Source organism: Pongo pygmaeus, chromosome 9 (assembly GCF_028885625.2).
Source record: "Pongo pygmaeus isolate AG05252 chromosome 9, NHGRI_mPonPyg2-v2.0_pri, whole genome shotgun sequence".
Taxonomy (NCBI): Eukaryota; Metazoa; Chordata; class Mammalia; order Primates; family Hominidae; genus Pongo; species Pongo pygmaeus.
The window spans coordinates 76,701,676-76,722,526 of NC_072382.2; the positions used below are offsets into that span (position 1 = coordinate 76,701,676).

The following is a 20,851-nucleotide window of genomic DNA, read 5'->3' on the forward strand; positions in this document are numbered from 1 at the left end:
GACTGGGCAAGCTCACACAAGCCAGGGCCTAGCACAGAGCAGGGAGCTTGGTACACGTTTGTTTCTGTCTTTCTACCTGTGCCTTTCTTAGGGCAAGTGTCCTCTCTGCCTTATAGGCTGGCCACTTACCCTCCTCATGTGTGCAATGGAGGAGCTAAGACTGCTATCACTGAAGCATATCTCAGAGGTGCATGCGTCAAACCCCTCACAAGCTACAAAGCTGCATGTGTAATCCCCAATGGCAGTACAACACTGGTGATTGAAGTGGGTGAAGGATGAGCCATCCTTGTGGATGCCTCTCTGCTCATACCTCTCCTTTGGTCCATCCCCCAACAGGATGAAGTCCAAGCTTCTTGGTGGGACCACAAAGTCCACCCTGGTCAAGCCCTTCTTGGAGGTATGACTTGACCAATCTCTGATTTTCCCAATATACCCATGGGTTGAGAGATGATGAAGGAAAGGTAACCAGGTCCTAGAACACATTCTCACAGCTGTTCTTCTCACACACCTGCAGAAAGGTCAGGGCTGGTCATTATAGGAGTCTAGGAATGTCAAGAAGCATGGGAGGGGGCCAGGAGAAGTCAGAGTCTGGTGTGAGCACCCCTTGCCCCACCTCACACAGGGAAAAACAGTCCCAGGACACAGGAAGCTGCCATGAAACTTCCTTTTCGGGCTACTCTAAGTTTGGGTCTGGTTTTCCTTCCAAATCCCATTTGGACCAAGCTGTTTAAGTAGTACCCATGGGCATCGTGGCTGGAGGCCAAGGGAAAGGAGTGTTCTAGAAGTTGGGATGCCAGGGGCTGCTTGCTCTGTGAGATGGCACAGAAGTAAGCAATTGTGCCTCTCAGCCCTTGGACTCACCTCTGCATCCTCTCACAGATGTTCCCACATGGGAAGGGCCCAAGCTGGGGACCAGATTTTATGGCCCTATTCCCCAAGCACTCACCTCCACACCACCAACCCAGCTTATCTTCCTTTTTTTTTTTTTTTGAGTCTTGCTTTCTTGCCCAGGCTACCAGGCTGGAGTGCAGTGGCACAATTTTGGCTCACTGCAAGCTCCGCCTCCTGGGTTCACACCATTCTCCTGCCTCAGCCTCCCAAGTAGCTGGGACTACAGGCACCCGCCACCACGCCTGGCTAATTTTTGTATTTTTAGCAGAGAGGGGGTTTCACCGTGTTAGCCAGGATGGTCTCGATCTACTGACCTCGTGATCCGCCCGCCTCGGCCTCCCAAAGTGCTGGGATTATAGGCATGAGCCACCGCGCCGGGCCCCAGCTTATCTTTCTAACCCACCAATCCAATCAAGGTGCATCTCTGCTCACACCCCTCCTTTGGTCCATCCCCACCAATCCAATCAAGGTGCATCTCTGCTCACACCCCTCCTTTGGTCCATCCCCTCACAGGATAAAGTCCAAGCTTCCTGGCAGGACCCACAGGGCCATTCAGATCTGGGCCCTGTCAACCTCTCCAGCCTCATTTCCTACCCCTCTTCTGCCTGTATCTTTCTTTCAGCCACACCAGGGTGCTCACAGGGTTCCCACCTCCAGGACTTTGTCCATGCTGTACCCTCTGCCTGACACCTTTCCCCTTTCCCCCGCCTCACAGAATCAGACTTCTCATCTTACGTCCGCAGCAATATCACTTCTTCTTGACCTTCCCAATTTACCATTCCCTCCACTTCCTCTATGACTCTACTATACTTTTTCAGGGGGCAATCCACCTTGGACTAAGCGTCTATGCTGAGCTAGGCCCACACTGGGACATAGAGTGATGAGGTTCCTGCCCTTGGGAAACGCCTGTCCCCGTGGAGAGGCAGGCAGACAGTGACAGCACAGGGGGAAAGGCCAAACTTGACATAGCCTTCCATGGTACCCTGTGCCACAGGCTGGCTGTCTTGGGGTCATTGGCTTTAGGACACCATCTCTTGATGGGGTCTCCTTGAAGCCAGGGACTAAGTCCAATTACTCTCTGTGTCCTAACCAGGGTGGGGCCCAGAGAAGGTGCATAGCAAAAATGTGCTGAAGTAGATGAACTTGGGATCTGAATGTTTCAAATAGGCCTTGGTAACCCCAAATCTTGCCATTTAAGACAATGATCTCTTACATTACAGCACAGTGATAACACTCTTTTACATGCTGTGATTTCACTTTATCCTCAAATACTCAAGTGAAGTCAGCAAAACAGAAACTGTCACCTCCATTTCATAATGCAGAAGCAGAAACCTAGACAAGATAGCGATACTGACTTGCCCAAGGTGAGTGGGTGGGCCATGAGTTCCAGCCCAGGCCTCCTCCACAGCAGACCCTTCTGGAGCAGGCACAAGCCACAGACTGACCTAGGATCTTCCAGGCCAGCAGGAGTCTTGCCTCCAAGAGCACCCTCTCTGAGGAGAGGATGCCAGGATTTACTGGCACCTTCAGTATCCTCCTGGCTTCACTCCTCTTTGCCCAAAAATAAACCACACCTGTTTCTACCTCCCAGCCTTTGCACATACCAGTCCCCGTGTCTCCCCCCATCCCCCACATGTGGCATGCCACTAGCCTACCCTCAGTTTCCTAAAAGGCACTAAGATCTTTCCAGCCTCATGGCCTCACCACATGCTGGGAGCTCTGCCTGGAATGCTTTTCTTTCTACTCTTGGCCAATTCGGGCCTTGGGGCCCAGGGACATGGTTGAGAGATTTACCCCTGTGGCCTTGAGAGGGCTGAACAAATGGAAGCATCTCTAGGTTGCACCAGAGGCATCTATTACCTGCTGCCCTGTGCCTGTAACTTCTGTCATTCTCCTCTCCCCGTGAGAACATGATAAAGACCACAAAGGCAGGGAATTCCTCTCCTCTTATGCTGTGACCCCACAGCTAGCTCGCTCCAGCTATGCCTAAGAAATCTGTCTTATCACTGACATGCTTGTTGTCCCCACTCGTTCCGAGCCTCCCATCCAACAAGTCGCTCCACCACATGCTGGTGGATCTCGCTTCCTATGCTCTTCCCTAGATCAGGCCTTCCCTCCATTCCCTCTACCACTGCCATGCCTTGAGGCTCATCCTCTCTCACATGGATCCCCCGCCCCCACAGCCTCCCCACTGCCCTCCTGACCTACAGCCTCTCCTGTCCATTTCCCATACCATGGCTAAGGACACTTAAAATCCACCTGACCAGTCATTGCCCTACTAAAGCTCTCCCAAGACCCGGCTCCCCCCCAATATCTCAAGAGTGGCACTCCCAAGCTTCTCTCAGTTCAAGCACCCGTGCCTCTCACTTCAGCCTCATTTTCCACAGTTGCCTGGGCTCCAGCCACTCCAGGGCCCCCAGCCCTGCCCCAAACATGCTGGCTTTTCTAACACTTTATGCCTATCTTTCTGCTTTGCCCTCACACCCTCCATCTGCAAAATTCCTATTCATTAAGGGGCAAACCATTCTGGAATGCTTTCTATGTGCCAGACACTACCTAGGCTCTTTTTGTACCTTATCTCATTTACTTCTCAAAGTACCTCACAAAAATAATAATTATTATTCCCATTTTACAGATATGGAAACTGAGGCTCAAGAGAGGCAGGGCAAGAACTGGACTCCTAGTCTATCTGATTCCAAACCTGCTGTGCACCAACCTCTCTGGGAAGTGCACCAGCGCCCCCACTCCCCCAGCCCAGGGCAGAGTCTTCTCTACTCTGTGGTTCCATAGCCCCCTGGTTTCTCGCTTGTCCTGGCCGTTGTCACCAGTGACTGTGTGCGGCTGTCTCTGCTGCCCCCCAGCGTGAGCATCCCAAGGGCAGAACCTGGGCTGATCTGGCTGGGTCCCCAGCACCCAGTAGGGTATAGGTGCTCTGTGAGGTTTTTTAATAAAGAGATGGAAAGCCAGAAGCAGTTTGGGTGGTTGAGATACCCAGCCCTAACCTAACTAATCCTGATACCAGTGATCAAAAGCGGGACCTTCGCATCTTTGCTGCCAAAAAACAGCCCCGCCTAAAGAGTAAAGGCCCGACCCTCTGCACGCCCTCTGCCTGCACTGCACGTGCTTGGTTTTCCCCGCCCGGGTACTGGCCGCCGGGCCGTACCAATCTCCGCGGGGGAGCGCCCGGGGTCGGACTGAGGGAGCGAGGAGAATAACCGAGAGCGCCCCTTGGAAGCAGGGCTCAGAGCTGCTCTCCTCTCACGCACTCCCCGGATCCGCGCGGAGCAAGCTGCTGGCCAGCCCCGGGCCCGCGCCGAGCAGAGCCTCAGGTGCGGTTCCCCCACAAGCAAGTGGCGCAGGCGGCGGCTTGGAACGGCCCGCCCCGCCCGCCGCGTCGGCGCCTGCCCCGTTGTGAGGTGATAAAGTGCTGCGCTCTGGGACGCTAGCGCCGCGGCTGCCGGCTCTGCTGGGGTCTAGGCTGTTCCTCTCGCGCCACCACTGGCCGCCGGCCGCAGCTCCAGGTGTCCTAGCCGCCCAGCCTCGACGCCGTCTCGGGACCCCTGTGCTCTGCGCGAAGCCCTGGCCCCGGGGGCCGGGGCATGGGCCAGGGGCGCGGGGTGAAGCGGCTTCCCGCGGGGCCGTGACTGGGCAGGCTTCAGCCATGAAGACCCTCATAGCCGCCTACTCCGGGGTACTGCGCGGCGAGCGTCAGGCCGAGGCTGACCGGAGCCAGCGCTCTCACGGAGGACCTGCGCTGTCGCGCGAGGGGTCTGGGAGATGGGGTGAGTGCCACCGCGCAGGGGTTATGGACCTGCGAGAAGATTTTCTGGAAAGGGCCCTGTGGCAGGCTGGTGGGTGCTGATGAGTGCACGTTCATTCTCCACTCTGGCACTCATCAATTTTTGCGACCTCTGTTACATCGCTTTCCACCCGCCCCCCGGGCTTGTTTCCCTCATCCGTGAGGTGGGAGCGGTAGCACCCACCATTCTTAGTTATTAGGGATATTCAAGAACTCCTCCCCAGCCCCCACTGCGGCTGGTGACCCCTGGCAGTTCCCTCCCCTCTCCCTTCACCAGGTGGAGCGAGCTTTGGCAGTGATAGACTGGATGGGGCAGGATTGTATGGGTTTTGCAGTCTCCTGAGACAGCCACCAGACGGGGAACATGCCCGACTGGAACAGGTGTGTCTGCCCTGTCCTCTGTCCCACATCCATCCTCTCGCCCAGGCTCTGGAGCCCACATAGCAGCAACTCTGAGCCTGGCATGCTTAGAAGGCAGCGGAGAGTACCCTGCACGTCCTCCAAGGTAGAACTGAGGTCCTCAGTGAATCGCGCAGAGTTGAAATCAACCCCCGCCCCCCACCCCCCGCAGCTTTTCCCAAACGAGGAAGAGCAGCTCTTCCAACCCCCACCTCCCTTACCTAGAGCTGGAGAAACTGAAGTGGGAGGAAGCGTGCCTAAGTTTTCCTTAGCTGATGCCTTGACCCCTGGATTCAGGTACAAATCCAGTAGACACTGGGAAGTCATCACAGCTGTCCTGGTCTGCGTGTGTGTCTTGCATGAAGCCCCTCTCCCTCTAAGTCTGTGTTCTGCTTGCTGAGCCTCTCTGACATGGATTTTTCTTTAGTAACTAACAGTCGCCTACACCGCCCACCTTTGTTATAAAAATAAAGCTTGCTAATTATGGAATTTTTGAAAATATAGACAAATGAAAAAAAAATTCTGGTAAATCGACTATCCAAAGATAGCTTCCTATTAGCATTTTAGTATATCTCTTGATCATTTTCTTTATACACATTGCATAGATACAGTTGAGGACATGCTGTAGATATAGTTTTGAATCTTGTTTTCTCTCCCTTAATGTAACATCGAGGTTTCCCTTCTGTTAATCAGAATCACTTACAATGTCCTAGTGGTTGCAATAACCCACCCTGCAGCTGTGCCACACTTTAACTGTGACCTAGGCATTGGCATTGCTTCTTGTGTGATTATCGCTGTGGTTATCTGCCCCTCTTCGTGTGAGTGCTGCTCGTAGCCCTTGAAGTGGAACCCAGCTGCTGCCCTGTCTCGGGGGCGAGCAGCTTGAGCTTGCCCCATGCATCCAGCCAGTAGCCTCTGACAGCCCCTTCTCTCACTTGAGTCCTTTTCTGTTCCCTGTGTCCTTTGATGTCCTTAGGGACATCAATGGATGAAGGGACTTGCCCTTGTTCATGCTGTTAAAAATGTTTTTGCACTGGGCAGTGGGATAGGGATGTTCTCTGTGGTAGTGCTTCCTGGAGACCCCATTCCCTCGGCTCTGCCATCCACAGCTGGGAGCTGTGTCTTCCAGGAGGCAGTGACCCTGGCTGTCATGTTTTTGACTTAGAGTTTGTTCCTTAGGAGAACTTGTACTCTAGCGAATGGTTTTAACCAAGCCACTTAATATCATGTCAGGAACATTTCCCCATGTTATTATCAGATCTTGAAAACATTTTTTTTTTTAAACTGGGTGCAAGGATTTACATCATGGAATGTAGGAAGGGCTGGTATGAAATGCAAACCAGTCAGTTCAGCTTTCTGGGATCTACTTTGATGAAAGATTGGGTGGAGTAGGGGAGGGCACTGAAGCACATTTTGTTATCTGGGCATCTCCATTAGACCTGCCTTCTAGATCCTTGGTCCTTGAAGATACTCCCCAGTGGCCTAGTTTGCCTCTGTGGATAAGGTCCCACTGTTGTGAGCTGGTGAACAGCCTGTCAGTGACGGTATTCAAGTAGAGACCATGGATTCTGTGAAGGGAAGTCCTGTGATGGGTGAGAGATTGAAATAGATACCTTGGCATCTGGTTTCTTGGCCAAGAAAAAAGGCCAGCTGTGGGAGTATGGGTAGGTGGGTGCATGCTGGGGGAAGCAGGAGTCTGTGTTGATATTTCCTAATCTTTGGAGGGCTGTCCTGTGCCAGACGTGGAGTTTGCAGAGTTCATCAGGACAGGAGGGATATATATCCTATTCTTTATCCTTGCCTTTGGATTGGGGGCTCTTCGTTCAGAAGAGCCCTCTGACACCTGCCTGTGTCCTCAGGGTTCAGCACAGGACCTAGCATGAGATGTTGGTGGTCCCAGTAAAATTATGAGCTGATTTGTTGTGTGTGGCTCCAAAGAGTGAGGCCAGGAACAGGAGTGGGATGATGGGTGCAAGTTTTGATGTAGCAGAGGAGTCCTTTCTGACAGCTGTTGAGGACTGCAACAGGCTGGGGTGGGTGAGGATGGAGTTCCACATCACTGTGGATCTGCTTGAAACTAAGTGGCTAGATTGTTGGGGGTAACTGGGAACTGAGGGTTGACAGTCACCTAACCTAGTCCTAAGTCAGAATGAGAACATTACTCTCATGCTTCCCTCTCCAATTCCGTGTGGCTTCCCCCCTCACCTACATCACTTCCCCTGCTGAATAGAGGCCACTTTGGGGCTGCGTCACCAAGGGCTCATCTAGGCTGAGAAAGGAGGGCCAAGAGTAATGTTGTATTAACAGGCTTGGTGACTCAATGGCCAGTGTTGAAATCCTGCCCCACCTCCACCCTCCCGCCCTCAAATTCAACAGCAAGTACTTGAGTTGTAAAAATTAGTGCTGGATCGGGCCCAACCCTCATGTTACAGGTGGGATCACTGGGGTCTCCAGAAAGAAGGGACTTTCCCAGGGTTATCAAAGCCAGGCTAGAACCCAGATCCATCTCCCAGTCTGTGGCCTGACTCCTTAAGCCAAGAGAAGGGTTGCAAGGCCGTGAAGGGCTGAGTGCAGGACTCTGTGCATTGTAGGTGCCCAGTGGTTTGCTGAATGAGTGAAGGTTGTCTCCATGATGCAGGTGGCAGCTTATCCCTTCTCAAACTTTTTGAGGAAGCTCCCCGAGCCTGCCCTAGTGGATTAGAGACACTAAGATCCCCCAGAGCTTTGGCTGCCAGGTGAATGCCAGTTGCCCCCTACCCACAGTCAGTCACACTTCAGACTTTCCAAACTCTTCCTCCTGGCCTATGAAGTAAGCCCCAGGTGAACAGCCTCCACTGCCATCACAACTTCCTCTCCTAGCATGTCACCCACCATGCTGCAGACACATTGTGGTCTTCCTGTTCCAGTAGCATTACTCCCAATTCAGTCTTACCTCAGGGCCTTTGCATATGCTGCCTTTCTGCCCAGGTCTTTGCATGGCTGGCTTCAGAACAGTCAATCTCCTCTCAGAGGTCTTCCCTGGCCACCCTATCTAGAGAGCCACCCCCAATCACCACATCTTCTTTTATTTTTATAGCCTTTATCACTACCTAAATTTTCATGTGTGCTTATCTGTTTAAGCAATTGTCTCCCCCATAAGAATATCAGTCCCTTGGCCGGCTGCGTGCCATGGCTTTTGCCTGTAATCCCAGCACTTTGGGAGGCCAAAGCGGGAGGATCACTTGAGGTCAGGAGTTCGAGACCAGCCTGGCCGACATGGTAAAACCCCCGTCTCTACTAAAAATAAAAAAATTAGCCAGGTGTGGTGGTGCGTGACTATAATCCCAGCTACTTGGGAGGCTGAGGCAGGAGAGTCGCTTGAACCTGGGAGGAGGAGGTTACAGTGAGCCAAGATTGTGCTACTGCACTCCAGCCTGGGTGACAGAGCGAGACTCCATCTCAAAACAAAAAGAACAAACAGAAAGAGAAAAAGAATATCAGTCCCTTGGAAACAGGAGCCTTGTCTGTCTTTCTCAGTGCTGTGACATCTAGCACAGTGCCTGGCACTGGTAATAGGTACTTAGTAAGTATCTGTTAAATGAAGGAATCATTAATGGGACTGCCCCATTCCTCTTGGAGGAAGCCCTGCTTTTAGCTTCAGTGTGATTCCTTGAGCCTTCCTTGGGCCTCCTCTGTACCTGTAACCACCTGTGCTGGGGACTGGGTGCTGGGGTTGCAGCTGTTCCCTGCCCTGGAGGTACCCACAGTCTGGCAAGGAGCTGGCTCCAAGGCTGAGTGGCAAGTGGGCAGAGCCAGGCTCAATGGTCACCCTTACTGCTTCCCAGGGCTTATTAGAAGCCCGAAAGCTGGGGTTCCAGGCCTGACTTGTTTCTGGGATGTGGCTGGGGGGGTTCACTTCCTCTCTGGGGATCTCACTCCTTCTATCTGGAAAATAGGGTCAGAATTATCAGATTCTCAAGGATGGAGAGTTTGAGTTAACCTGAGTGTGTGTGTTTGTGAACTTGTGACATTCATGTTAGTCCTTGTCATTTGTCCTGTGTTACACATCCAACAGGCCCCCAACACTGTAGAGTATGGCAGACCCTGCTCTAGGGTATCCAGGAAGGCTTCACTGAGGAAGGGATTTGGGGTGTGGACCCTTCATTTTATTGATTGAGCACCTTCTGTGTGTCAGCTGCAGTCGCTGCATTTGAGGAAGTGAGACCAGGGGGATGTACACAAGATGACTGTGCAGAGTGATCTGAGCAATGACAGGAAAGACTGCAAAGAGGTGAGACCGGGGAGCTTGATCACCCTGAGGTCAGGGAAGTCTTCCTGGAAGAGGTGACATTCAGTCCGGATCTGGAAAGATGAATAGACATCAGCAAGACAGGCAAGAACATTCAGGTACAGGAAATAGCATAAATAGAGGCATGAGATTTGGATGGGAGAGGCAGACTGACTGCAGGGCCTCTGAGTGACCAACTGAGGCTGAGGTCCTGGTGTACTGAGAGCCAGAGACAAGAGAGACACAGAGGATGCTGGATCCAGGCCTGTGGTGGCTCACCCATGTCTGCAGCAGGAGGAAGACTTGAGAGCTCATGGGAAAGGAGCCTGGTGCAGTTAGTTTATTGGCCTCCAGCACTTTGAAGGCCTCCTGGTATGGAGCTGCTGGCTGATTTGAGGGCCTCATGGGCAGGGCCCAGGGGTAGGAGTCAGGCCTGGGCTCTGTCCAGTTCCTGCTTGGCCACCAAACTGCTCCGCAGCCTCAGCAAGCCACTACCCTTCCTTACCCTCAATCTCCTCATCTATGAAATGAGCAAAAGTGTCATAAGAACCTTTGCAGATTATGGTGCAGATGCAGAGAGGCTAAACCTGTGAACCTTTTGGGTATATCAATAGAAATGGGAAACACAAACTCCTTTTCTTATTAGGGCAGAATTAGCCATTCTAAGCCCTGCCTCTGCTTCCCATGTGACCTTGGGCATAACACTGCCTCTTAGGGCCTCAGCCTTCTCATCTGCACAGTGAGGAGGACTGGTTGAGATGACCCCCTTGGCTTCCTTACATCCCTGCTGGAGAAGTGTGATTCCATTCTTGTCCCTAACTGCTGTGGGACTCTTGAGGTCAGCCACCTCCTCATTCTTGTCCTCAGCTTCTCGTGAAAATGGTGCACTCATCCACTTGGGGCCAAGGTAAGTGCCCCAGAAGAACCTGTCTCCCCATGCTCGCCCATATATTGTGATGGAGACGTATTTTGGAGATTCCTTGGTGACCTACTCACAAGCTAGTAGTGTTGCCATGGCAACTCCTTCCACTGCAGTAGCTACTTTTTGAATGTGCTTGGTCACAGTGGGTGGGGTGGGGGAAGTGGGCCCCTGGGGTCCTCAGTAATCATGTCCAGGGGCCTGGATGTAGCTCCATGTTCGGTATCAGGAACATGGCATTCTAAGAGTCTCACTTCCTTGGCCTTACCTCTTGGAACTTTGTGAAGGTTCTACTTGATGAAAACGGAATACACAAAAACCCAGGTGTATGGAGTAGCCCGAGGATGGGCTTATATTCCCTTTAGGGAGATCTTCAGTGGATAAAAATTCGTTAGTGGATTCTAGCAGAGCACAGGTGGCCCAAGTTAGCAGCACTCAGATTTCAACTAATCCACCCCAGCTTCCTAATTTAGTGCTAATGGGGAAACCTAGAGAGGGGAGGAAGAGACTTAGGGCCCCAGCAAGTCTACAGATCTTCAGGATGCCTGGCTCCCTGCAGCAGGCCCTGAGGACTGACAGTCCCTGCAGGGTCCTGATGGCCCACTTCCCGCCTGGCACACCTAGCATAGCTGTGTGCTGGCTCTCCAGTAGTTTGGCTTCCCCTTTGGGCCAGATGTCCCAGTGGGCCCTGCTTTAAGGATACCTCATTTGCAAAACAGAGCCCTTAAAGCGGGTTATCTTTTGCTTTTCAGAAAAGAACTCATCTTTTCAGAAAAGAACTTTTCAGAAAAGAACTCACTGGCGTTTTGGGACCAGTTCGATAGCTAGCTAGCTGCCTTAGGGCTCTTAGGCACCAGTGGAGGGAGTGGGCTCTGACTGGCTATCTTCTCTGCCTTCAGGGTAGAGGCCAGGACTCCTAGACCTAGCATCCCAGTCCTTCATGCCTCCCTGTTTCTCTACTTTTCCAACTAGACTCACAGTCTCTGTGCTGCAGTCTGACTAAACTACTTGCAGTTAATTCCTCAAACTTGTCTTCTCTCTGTTTCGGGCCTTTGCAATGCCTTTTGCAGGACTCTACTACCTGGGGTCCTGCCCCTGTACCTTCTTCCTGGAAGGCATCCCTAAGAACACCCTCCTGTGGGGGTTGGGGGCCTCCCCTGGATTCCTAGTCCTGACTGATCCTTTATGTATAATTGTTTGCCGCTTTGTCTCCCAGCCGTATCTTGGGTGGGCAGCCCAGGAGCAGAACTCAGCCTCTAGCAGATGCCCAAGAAGCAGAGGAGAGGCAGAGTCTAGAAGCTCCCCTCCTGGTGTGGAGCCTGGGGTGTAAAGGGTACTTAGAAAGCACTGGTACGAATGTTAGTGTTTGGGTTCCACCCTTCTCTCTCCCTTCCTCTGGGGCCTTCCACCATTGCCCCAACATTAACCACCCTCCAGCTGGAGAAGACCTTTCCCTCCTGATTCCCCAGAAAGCTCTGCTTGACCCTCCGTCATGGCACAGGTCAGTCAGCTGTGGGTGGACTTTTTTCTATCTTTGTCTAGGCCCTGTTTATTCATCACAGTCCTCTCAAGCATTCAGTCATTCAGCAAACATTGAGCGAGCACCTTCTCTGCGCCTGACCCTGTGCTGAGCACCAGGGCCCAGAAGAATGAGACATGGTCCCTGCAAATGCACACACATACCTTTTCCCATAGTGAGAAAGGGCTGAGTACAGGGGTGAGACGGGACAGGCAAGTATGCGGTCAGTCCAACCCGGGTGGAGGAGAAAGAAGACTTTCCAGAGAAAGAGTCAACAGGTTGGTCTCTGGCAGGCCAGTGCTCAGTGCCTGGTGGATGCCTGGTATGCATGTGCTAAAAGACTGACCAAACTAGACTTGAAAGCAATAGAACTCTACCTGGAGGCACTGCAGTGAAGTCAGACAGTGTGGGGAGACTTCCTGGAGGGAAGGAGTCTCTGGCTGAGCACATGGTGAGGCACCAAGTGGAGACAGCTTCCTGTGTGAGGCTTGCGGGAGCCCAGCCCTGGCCTGGGATTCTAATAGCAGTGGGCATGACCCTCCAGAGATGGCAGCTTTGCCATGACTGGCCTCTCATCATCATGTGTGTGGACTCCCGCTGAAAGGTGTCTGCCTGGAGGAGCCTGGAAGAGAGCTCACCTCCAGCCTTGATGAAGTGGCATCTCTTTGGCACTTGGCCTGACTTCCTAGACCTCCCTGGGGCTGGAAGAGCCTGCCAGGGGTCAATATGTACTGACCCTCACTCTGCTACCTCTCCTTATAATATACAACCTGTTACTGTGCACCTCTTAAAAAACTGTTTGCTCTCTCTGTCTCCGTGCAACTTGTCCTCAGCTCTTTGGGGGTAACTTGGGGGTGACTTTCTCACTCACCTAGACCCAGGGCAGACATTAGGTTCAGATGGGCCCAGGTGTGGCATCCTTGGGGTTGGGGATGTGGGCAGGGTGACCCCCACCCCCGCCTCAAGGAGCCCAAGAGGCTGTTCACACCTCTCTTAGCTGGCATCTTTCTGGCTCTCTTACATTGATGCCAGACATTCTGGCCGTTTTCCATAAGTTATTTAGATTCCTTATGACAATCCTGGATTAAAGCTAAGGAGGACACTGAGTCTCAGGGACGGGGAGTGACTTGCAAGGTCTCATTGCAGGTAAGAATCAGAGCCAGGGTTTGAATCCTAAGTCAGCCTGTCGCCTATGCCTCTGTTCCTAGGCAGGGCAGGCATTATTTTACCCATCAAACAGGAGAGGACACCGAGGCTTACTTGGTAATTAATCAGCATTCATAGAGATCTTTACTTTTTATGAAGCTCTTGGCTATACATTATCTCATTTAATTCCCACAACAATCTGGTGAGGTAGGTATTAGCCCCGCTGTATAGATGAGGAAGCTGAAGCTTGTATAGGAAGTGACTCATGCAGGCCACTTCCTACGAATTAGAGGCCAGGTTCTCCTGACTCTCGGCCCCCGTTTTCGGCACTGACTCTGGGTTGGCATGTCCCCTGCCAGATGTCATTATGGAGGTGAGGTGGGTGGAGGATGCAGTGCGGGCTGTCCAGAGGCGTGAGCTGCCCACATTCTCTGTCTACCACTGCTTCCCCATGTGCGCTCAGGGCCTCCTCTCCATAGGCCAGGGATCCTCCTGCCCCTATCTCTATCTCATTGCCCCAAATTATTTTTCTTCATAGCTCCCATCACTGCCTGATGTTACAGCATACATTAATACGTAGGTGTTTTATCTCTCCCTCAGCAGAAGTTAAGCATCCTAACTTAACTTTAGCCAGTCTAACTTGGGCATCCAGGCCTATAGCTGCCTCTGAGGCAGGACATCATCTGCTGTGCTCACTGCTGTTTCCCCAGGGCTAGTATTAGCGCTTAGTACCTTGTATGTGCTCTATGCTTTGGGTCTTAGCTCTGTCCCCACCCACCTCACCCAGGAAGCCACCTTTGACTACTCATTCCAACTTCTTTATTCTCAGCTTCTATTTCAGGCAGTCACTCATCCCCTTTTCTGGGTTCTTGAGTATTTGGGTCTGCCTCATTAGAACTCCCTGCAAGGCTTTATTCCAGCAGTTTGCCCCAACCACAGTGCCCACTTTCCTCCTGTTTGACCCCTAGATCTTGTCTTCAGGGCCCTGGCGAAGCCTCATGACCTCCTTGGAGCCTCCTCTGCGCTACCGTCACTCTGCGACCTCCTCTTGTAACACACACCTATGGCCATGAGCCTCTGGAAAAACTCTGCTTGTTCATTACGTATACCCCTTCCCACTCTGGAGACGGGAGGAGCAATGCCAGTAGCCACCACTTAATCACCTAACAAATGCCACATGTGCCTTACACGTTTTAAAATTTAATGTTCCCCAAAATCCTGTGAGGTGGGGATTATCACCCTCATCCTATAGATAAAAAAACCAAAGCTAGAGTTAGGTGACTTGCCCAAGGTCACAGAGCCAGGCAAGGGTAGAGCTGGCCCAGGGCCCTCTTTCTTAGATTCAGGGGGTTGGGGCTCAGATACTGCTGCCCTCAGGCATGTGACAGGAAGCCCAGAAAACTTGGGTTTCATCAGTCCCGAGGTGTGGCCTTCCTGGTCACTTTGATATCAGATACTGGGCAAAGAGGTGCTCATAGACACCCTTCAACACCCCAGCCCTGGGCTGGGTCCTGGGTCTGAGAGCTGCTTGAAAGCACATGGGTTGGGGGGAGTGGAATCCAGTCTCACTAGAACGTCCACATGAGACTTTGAGCATGATATGGGCAGAGAAGGCAGCTCTCCTTTGCCAGGATATGTTCCTGAAGTCTGGGTGTGGGCTGGCTTGTTTAGTGGGGCCAGCCCTCAACAGCGTAGCATTGTAGAGATGATGAGGGATTGGGAGCCTGAATACCTTAAGTCCTGGCTCCCACACCCTGACCTCAAGCAAGTGATTCTGCCTCTTTGGGCTTCACCTCACCTCAGTTTCCTTCTCTGTGAAACAGGATTGCCAGTTCTCCCCTTGCCTACCTTCCCAGAGAGTGCTGTGGGACGGTGAAGCCCCACATAGGCACGGGAGAAGGGGATTGCTTTCCGGGTGGTAAAAGAGCTGCTCTGGGCCTCTCTGGCAGCTCTACTCCCTCTGCCTTCCCCAAAGGTAGGAGCAAATGAGCTGTGTGTAAAGCAAGTGCTGCCTGGGAGCAGCCATTTGAGTCTTCTATTGGGAATCTTCCCCTACAGCCTGTCTCATCTGCCCCCGTGAAACAGAGACATCTGTAGGTAGCAGGGTTGTGTTCCCTTTATAGGTGGAGAAACTTGTACCTAGGGAGGGCAAAAGAGGCTCATCCCCCATCTCTGGGGTCAGTCCTCAGTGATGGGGCTGGTTTGGCCTCCTGCCAGGCAGCCCAGTCTAACTTGGGCATCCAGGCCTATAGCTGCCTCTGAGACTGCTCTGGATTTGCTTATGGATTTGCTCAGCTATGCAGTAAATCTCTATGAGCCCCTCTTACCACAGATGAATCAGGTACCAAGTCCTGGCACCCATGAGTCACTGGCAGTGGGATGGCCAAGTAAAGTGACATTGGTGCTGTGGGAGTGTGCAGAGAGAGTGCAGGTGTGGTGAGGGGGCAGATAGGAGCAGGGACTTGGCTGGATGCTGAGGCTGCCTGGTGGCCCCACCCAGGAGTCAGGAACAGTCAGGCTGGGTGTGAAGATGGTGGCATGTGGTGGCATCTGATTGCAGCATCGGCATCCCCACCAGCTTCTGCTGGACTCCTCCCAGCCACAGCTGGGGCAGAGGAAGTACTGACAGCCAGGTGGCAAGGACTGGCAGTGTTCTGGGGGTGCCCAACTGAGCCCTCACTTCCCATCTGCCTGAGCAATGGTACCAGAACTACTGCAAGGTGGTAAGCTCTAGGTCCCAAATACCCTGCCAGGAGTCCTCAGGAGGGTGGGTGCCAGAGATCACAGACTTCACCCTCCTTACCCCCATTTCATAGATGGGGAAACTGAAGCCCAGAGAGGTGAGGAGACTTAGCATGGGAGTTGGTGGCAGAGCTGGGTCTAGAACCCCAAGTCCTGCTACCACTTTACCTGCTGTAGAAGATGCCTGCTCCTGACCCACCCCTCTGAAGAAAAACAGATCATTCATTTCTCCCCTTCCCCTTCCAGCTCCCCACCACTGCCCCCTGCTTTGTTGTGGGGAGCAGAGAGAAGGAACTTGGGGACATGCAACATCGGAGCAGATGCAGGCCTGGAGGTTGGGCCTGAATTGAGTTCAGCTCTGCCAGCCTCTGGCTGAGTGACCTTGACCCAGTATCACCATCAAAATAGGGTGTTGATGCCAAACTCACAGGAGTCCAAGTGCCTGTGCAAGGGCATGGAGGGTCCCAAAGCTTTATGGGCCTCTTGTGCATCATACTTTTCGCTCAGCCCTGCATGGAGGGAACTCCGGGGGCCTGAAGAGTGGCCAGAGCACCCCCTTGGGGCTGGCCCTGACAGGGCACTGGGGATCCAGATATGGATCAGACCCAGGCCTGGCCTTCGGGCAGTTTCCAGTGTGATGCAGAATCAGCTTGTAATCAGCAGTTAGTACAAGGCCAGTGGCTGTAGGAGCCCTGAGGAGGAAGCTCTTTTGTTTCTCCATTGTGCTGGTCTGACTTTATCTTCAAATAGTTATCTCCGTGGGTGGCAAGATGGCCCCTGGCAATTCCAGGCCTGCGTAGACCTTAGTGTTTATCATCCCAGAGAAGGAAAGGCCTTCTCTTTCCAAAGGCTTCCTGGAAGACTGCTGCCTTATCACCATCTCTGGGTTTTGAAGGATGTATTGCTTTATCTCATTATCAAGGAATCATCAGGTGAGCAAAGCAGGGAAGGGCCTCTGCCTAGAATATTTCTTAGGTAGACTGGGGGCTCCCACTGGCCCGGGGTTCAGCGTCCATGGCCAGGCCAGCTCCCAGGCCACGGCCTCCATGGTCAGCCAGGTTGGGATTGCCTGAGAGAGCCTGGGCCTGAGAAAGCAGAGGTGCAGTCCTCCCAGCTTCCCTCTCCAGGAGCCTCCCAACTCTAACCCCCACGGAAGCACTTGCCATTTGGTATTTGGGACTTAGAGCTCACCACCTTGCAGCAGTCCCGGAACAGTTGCCCAGGCAGATGGGAAGTGAGGGTTCACTTGGTAGACTGCATTTCCCACTTGTTGGCAGAGCGAGCTGTGGGCGGTAGTTGGGGCTGGATAAGGCAGGGTGATAACCGAACCAGCAGTGTGGTAAAAGCCTAAGCCTGCAGACCCACCTTGCTGCGGGAATTGGGAGACTCCCGCAGGCCCTCAATTTCCAGTCTGTATAATGGGGTGAGAGTTGAACAAGATGGCATGCGTTTCCTGCGCTATAACTTTACCTAATTTTAAGACACTTAATAAGCTTAGCAGAGAGATTTGGATTAGGCACAATGAAGAATTTTTAGGTCTTCTCAGTTGTTTCAGTGGGGGATATGTCATAAGTGAAATTTCTATACTCCTCCTCCAAGCTGCGTGGGGGTGGCCCTGGTGCCAAGGTAGGGAGCTAGATAAGCTGACTCCCAGCATGCCTCTTCCCTACGCACCCCTCAGACTGCTGGCTTCAGGGGTCTGTCTGCAACGGGAAGCAGTCAGCCACGAGAAGGCATGCTTTGCCTTTTTTTCTGCCGAATAGAAGGTGGTGTCCCCCCGTGCTGTGTCTCACCCCTACCTGAGTGTTTGGACTAAAGCATTTATAGTGGTGTTTCTCAGACTTAATCACCTGGGGATCTTGTTAAAATGCAGATTTTGATTCAGTAAATCCAGTCTGGAGCCCAAGGTCCTGCATTTCTAACCCGCTCCCAGGTGATGCTGATGCTGCTGTTCCCAGACCACGCTTTGAGTAGGAAAGTGCTAGAGTACATTGTCTTCTCTCTAGCCAGGGCATCCAGCCTGCCTCAGATGGAACAGGAACTCACCTGCCACTTAACCAGCCTCCGGTGGCCATGGCTCCTGCTTCACTTCATCCAGCACAGCTCAGGAGGCAGAGCCAACTGCTGGAAGATGACTTGTCCAGCCCCAGCCCTTGGATCAAGGGTTCAAGCCTGTGCTTGGACTTCACTTCCCTCCCTTATATACTCACCCAGGCCTGTCCCCACTTGTAGGTGAAGGTGAAAGGTTATGAGACCCTCAAGGATAAGCATGTGATGAACTCATCTGTCCAGGCCCCACTGCTGGGCAGGTTGACCAGGCCCTGAGCATGACCCTCCGACTGTGTCCTGTGTACAGAGCCTTTGTACTCAGAGCTGCTCTGGGGAAAGGGGAGGTCCTCTAAGCAGGGTCAGGAATGCTGGGTTTCAGTCTTGGCTCTGCCGCCTACTGCCTGGGTAGCCCTGGGCCAGTCAGTGCCTGTCTCTGGTCCCCAGTCTCCCTGGCTGTCCAATTAGGCTATACTGGATGACCCCAGAGGGCCCTCAGGCTCTAGGATGGGTTGCTGGGCAAGTCTGGAGGTGGGAAAGTCCTATGAAGGTAGGATTTTTATAAAGGGGGCGAAGGAGCAATTATGAGGCAGACCTCTGGAATGGCTCTATGGCCCAGCCTCTTTATTTGCTTTTGTGAGTTCACATCCTGCTGCCTCCACCCCAGTTATGCCTGTGGTGTTATTAGATGCTACTGAACACCCAATTTGTGCACCGAGGATATGGCAGTGAACCCTGCAAGCTTGCCTGGGGTCACATAGTGAGTAGAACCAAAGTCTGAACCTAGGTTTGACTCTTCTGCTAAACTAAGCCCCTTCCCTCTGATGCATCACACCAGGGAAAGGGGCCATCTTGAGGCCTAGCGTTTCCTTCTTTCCTCCTAAAAGTCAAAGCAGTTGTTAACTTTCAGCTGATAAGGGTAGGTATCTTTCTAAACTCTGCTGTGGCTTTGTTGCTTTGCAGATTTTGAAGAAAAGCAAAGGCTTGAGTGTAGGCCCCTAAATCCATCTCTCTCCCTGCTCCCAGCTTGTAGGTTCAGTTGAAAGGTCATGAGACCCTCAAGGACAAGATTGTGACTAACTCATCTGTGCTCTGGGCCTTTCACAGAGCAGATGGTATGAAGGAATGTTTGATGGGCACACAGTAGGTGCTTGGTGAAGATGTGTTGAGCAAAGGGCATGTAGTGGGGGTTCAGCAAAGAGGGGTTTGAGGTGGCCCACTTCTTCAGCTGCTGGAAGGAATGGGGTATGGGTGAGGAACCTTCACCCATGCTCTTCCCCAGTGCTGTCTCCTGCAGTCACCAGGCTTCCTGTCCCCACTGCCCATCAGCTGCTGGAGTCCAGGGTGTCATCCTAGGGGCACCAAGCCAATTAAGTGGGCACATCTCTTCCTAACTTCCAGGCTTGGCACTTGATTGATAGCGAACATAATTACAGCCCTCAGTGTCCTTCAGGCTGCCTGAAGCTCACTGGCCACTGGGCCCTTTGGGGAAGCAAAGGCTCTCACCTTACTCCTTTCTGGGCCCCACGCTTTGGGCACTGAGATGAGGCTGAACATGCACATCTCTCTGAAAATAGTAGTGGTGTGGGGAATCAGTGGTGTTGGGGGTGGGGGCAAGAGGGTTCAGCTCCTTGGAGAAGGGGTATTAGTCTGGGGCATACAGAAGGCAGAGCAGGGATTGGGGATGCTCAAAGTACACTTGGAGAAAAAAAAAAAAACATTGCAAATTGGATGTTGAACCTCTGTCCTTGGCCTCACAGACAGATAGCAAAATTAAATATTTGTAGTAGATCCAGATAAGGGACAGGAGTTTGACTGGGGTGGAGGGGATGGGAGAGAACTGGCAATTATGAGAGACTTCCCAAGGCCTAGCCCCTGGACTAGCCTCTTTAGATACTTCATGTGGTCTCCAAAATGACCCCCTGAGTGCGATACCATTCCCATTGTGTATCTATAGAGACCAGGGCACAGGGGAGCATGCAAACAGCCCAGAGTTACAAAGTCATGGGGTGGAGGGCTAGGATCTGAACCCAGGTCTGTCTGATTCTATAGCTGATGCTCTTCTCACATCTAGAAGGGTATCTGTGGGAGGTGAGGTTTGTACTGGGGACCCCGTGACTGGAGAGAAGGGTGACAGTGGACTGACATCTTCCCTTTGCTGTAGGCGCTGGATCCAGCATCCTCTCCGCCCTCCAGGACCTCTTCTCTGTCACCTGGCTCAATAGGTCCAAGGTGGAAAAGCAGCTACAGGTCATCTCAGTGCTCCAGTGGGTCCTGTCCTTCCTTGTACTGGGTAAGCTGGGCCTTAGAGGGACGGCGGGTGGGCAGGCAGGGTCCACTTCCCCAAAAGAGGTTAGAGCAGGAGCCCTGCTCTGCAGGGGTGAGGGAATAAGAGTAGCTCTTACACACGCTGCCCCCCAGCACCTTTCCACATCTATCTTTTGGGTCCCAGATCAAGTGCTCTACCCCTCAGCATGCATGAAGATTCAGCGAGATTCAGTGGGAGGTGGTGTGATAGTTCCCATTTACAGATGGGAAACCTAAAGTCTTAGAGAAGGTAGGTAACTTGCCCAAGGTCACACAGATTTGAATCCCTGTCTACAGGACCCCCAAAGCCTGTGCCTTTCCCACAGTGCCACCCTGCCCACCAACAGACATTTTCCAGCAGGTATGTTACTTTGCCTTAAGGTGGTTTGGTGCCAGGTTTAAGTCCTGAATCTCCTGCAAACAAGCTCTGTGACCTTACACAGGTTATTTGAGCTCTCTGAATGTTAGTTTCCTCATTTTGAGTGTGAGGAAAGTACCTGCTTCACATGGCTTTTTTGAGGATTGAAGATAAGAAATGAGAGCACCTTGCACAGGGCCTGGTCATGATGGGCCCCCATTACATGGGAATCATCAGGAGGTGCCCTCAGACCCCACTCCCAGCCCACACCCATCCTCAGCTGAGCACATTCCCCAGGTGCTTCCCGAGGCCTGCTCCCTGCTATCTCTCAGCACAGCCCACATCGGTGCTTTGGTTGCTTTTTCTGCAGGTCTGGCTAGATACCCTCACTCCTTAGGTTGCCATCCAGGCCGGGGGTAGGACAACACAAATGTCTGAGGGGAGGGAAGAAGCCTCTT

At 52.6% G+C, this 20,851-nt stretch overlaps 1 protein-coding gene across 2 annotated transcripts in view; it reads left to right on the forward strand.

The window, feature by feature from the left end:
• The first annotated feature begins 996 nt into the window (after nt 1–996).
• The window catches only part of DGAT2 (diacylglycerol O-acyltransferase 2), a 35,775-nt gene continuing 15,920 nt past the window's right edge, over nt 997–20,851 (forward strand). Inside the window, exons 1-2 of one of the 2 annotated variants that reach the window (XM_054439835.2) lie at nt 997–4,673; nt 19,893–20,021. In XM_054439835.2, coding sequence (XP_054295810.1) covers nt 4,553–4,673; nt 19,893–20,021 — 250 coding nt within the window. In that variant the 5' untranslated portion in view covers nt 997–4,552. Of the gene's footprint in view, nt 4,674–6,606; nt 6,682–19,892; nt 20,022–20,851 lie in introns of those variants that run through there. The other variant, XM_054439836.2, reaches the window with a different exon arrangement.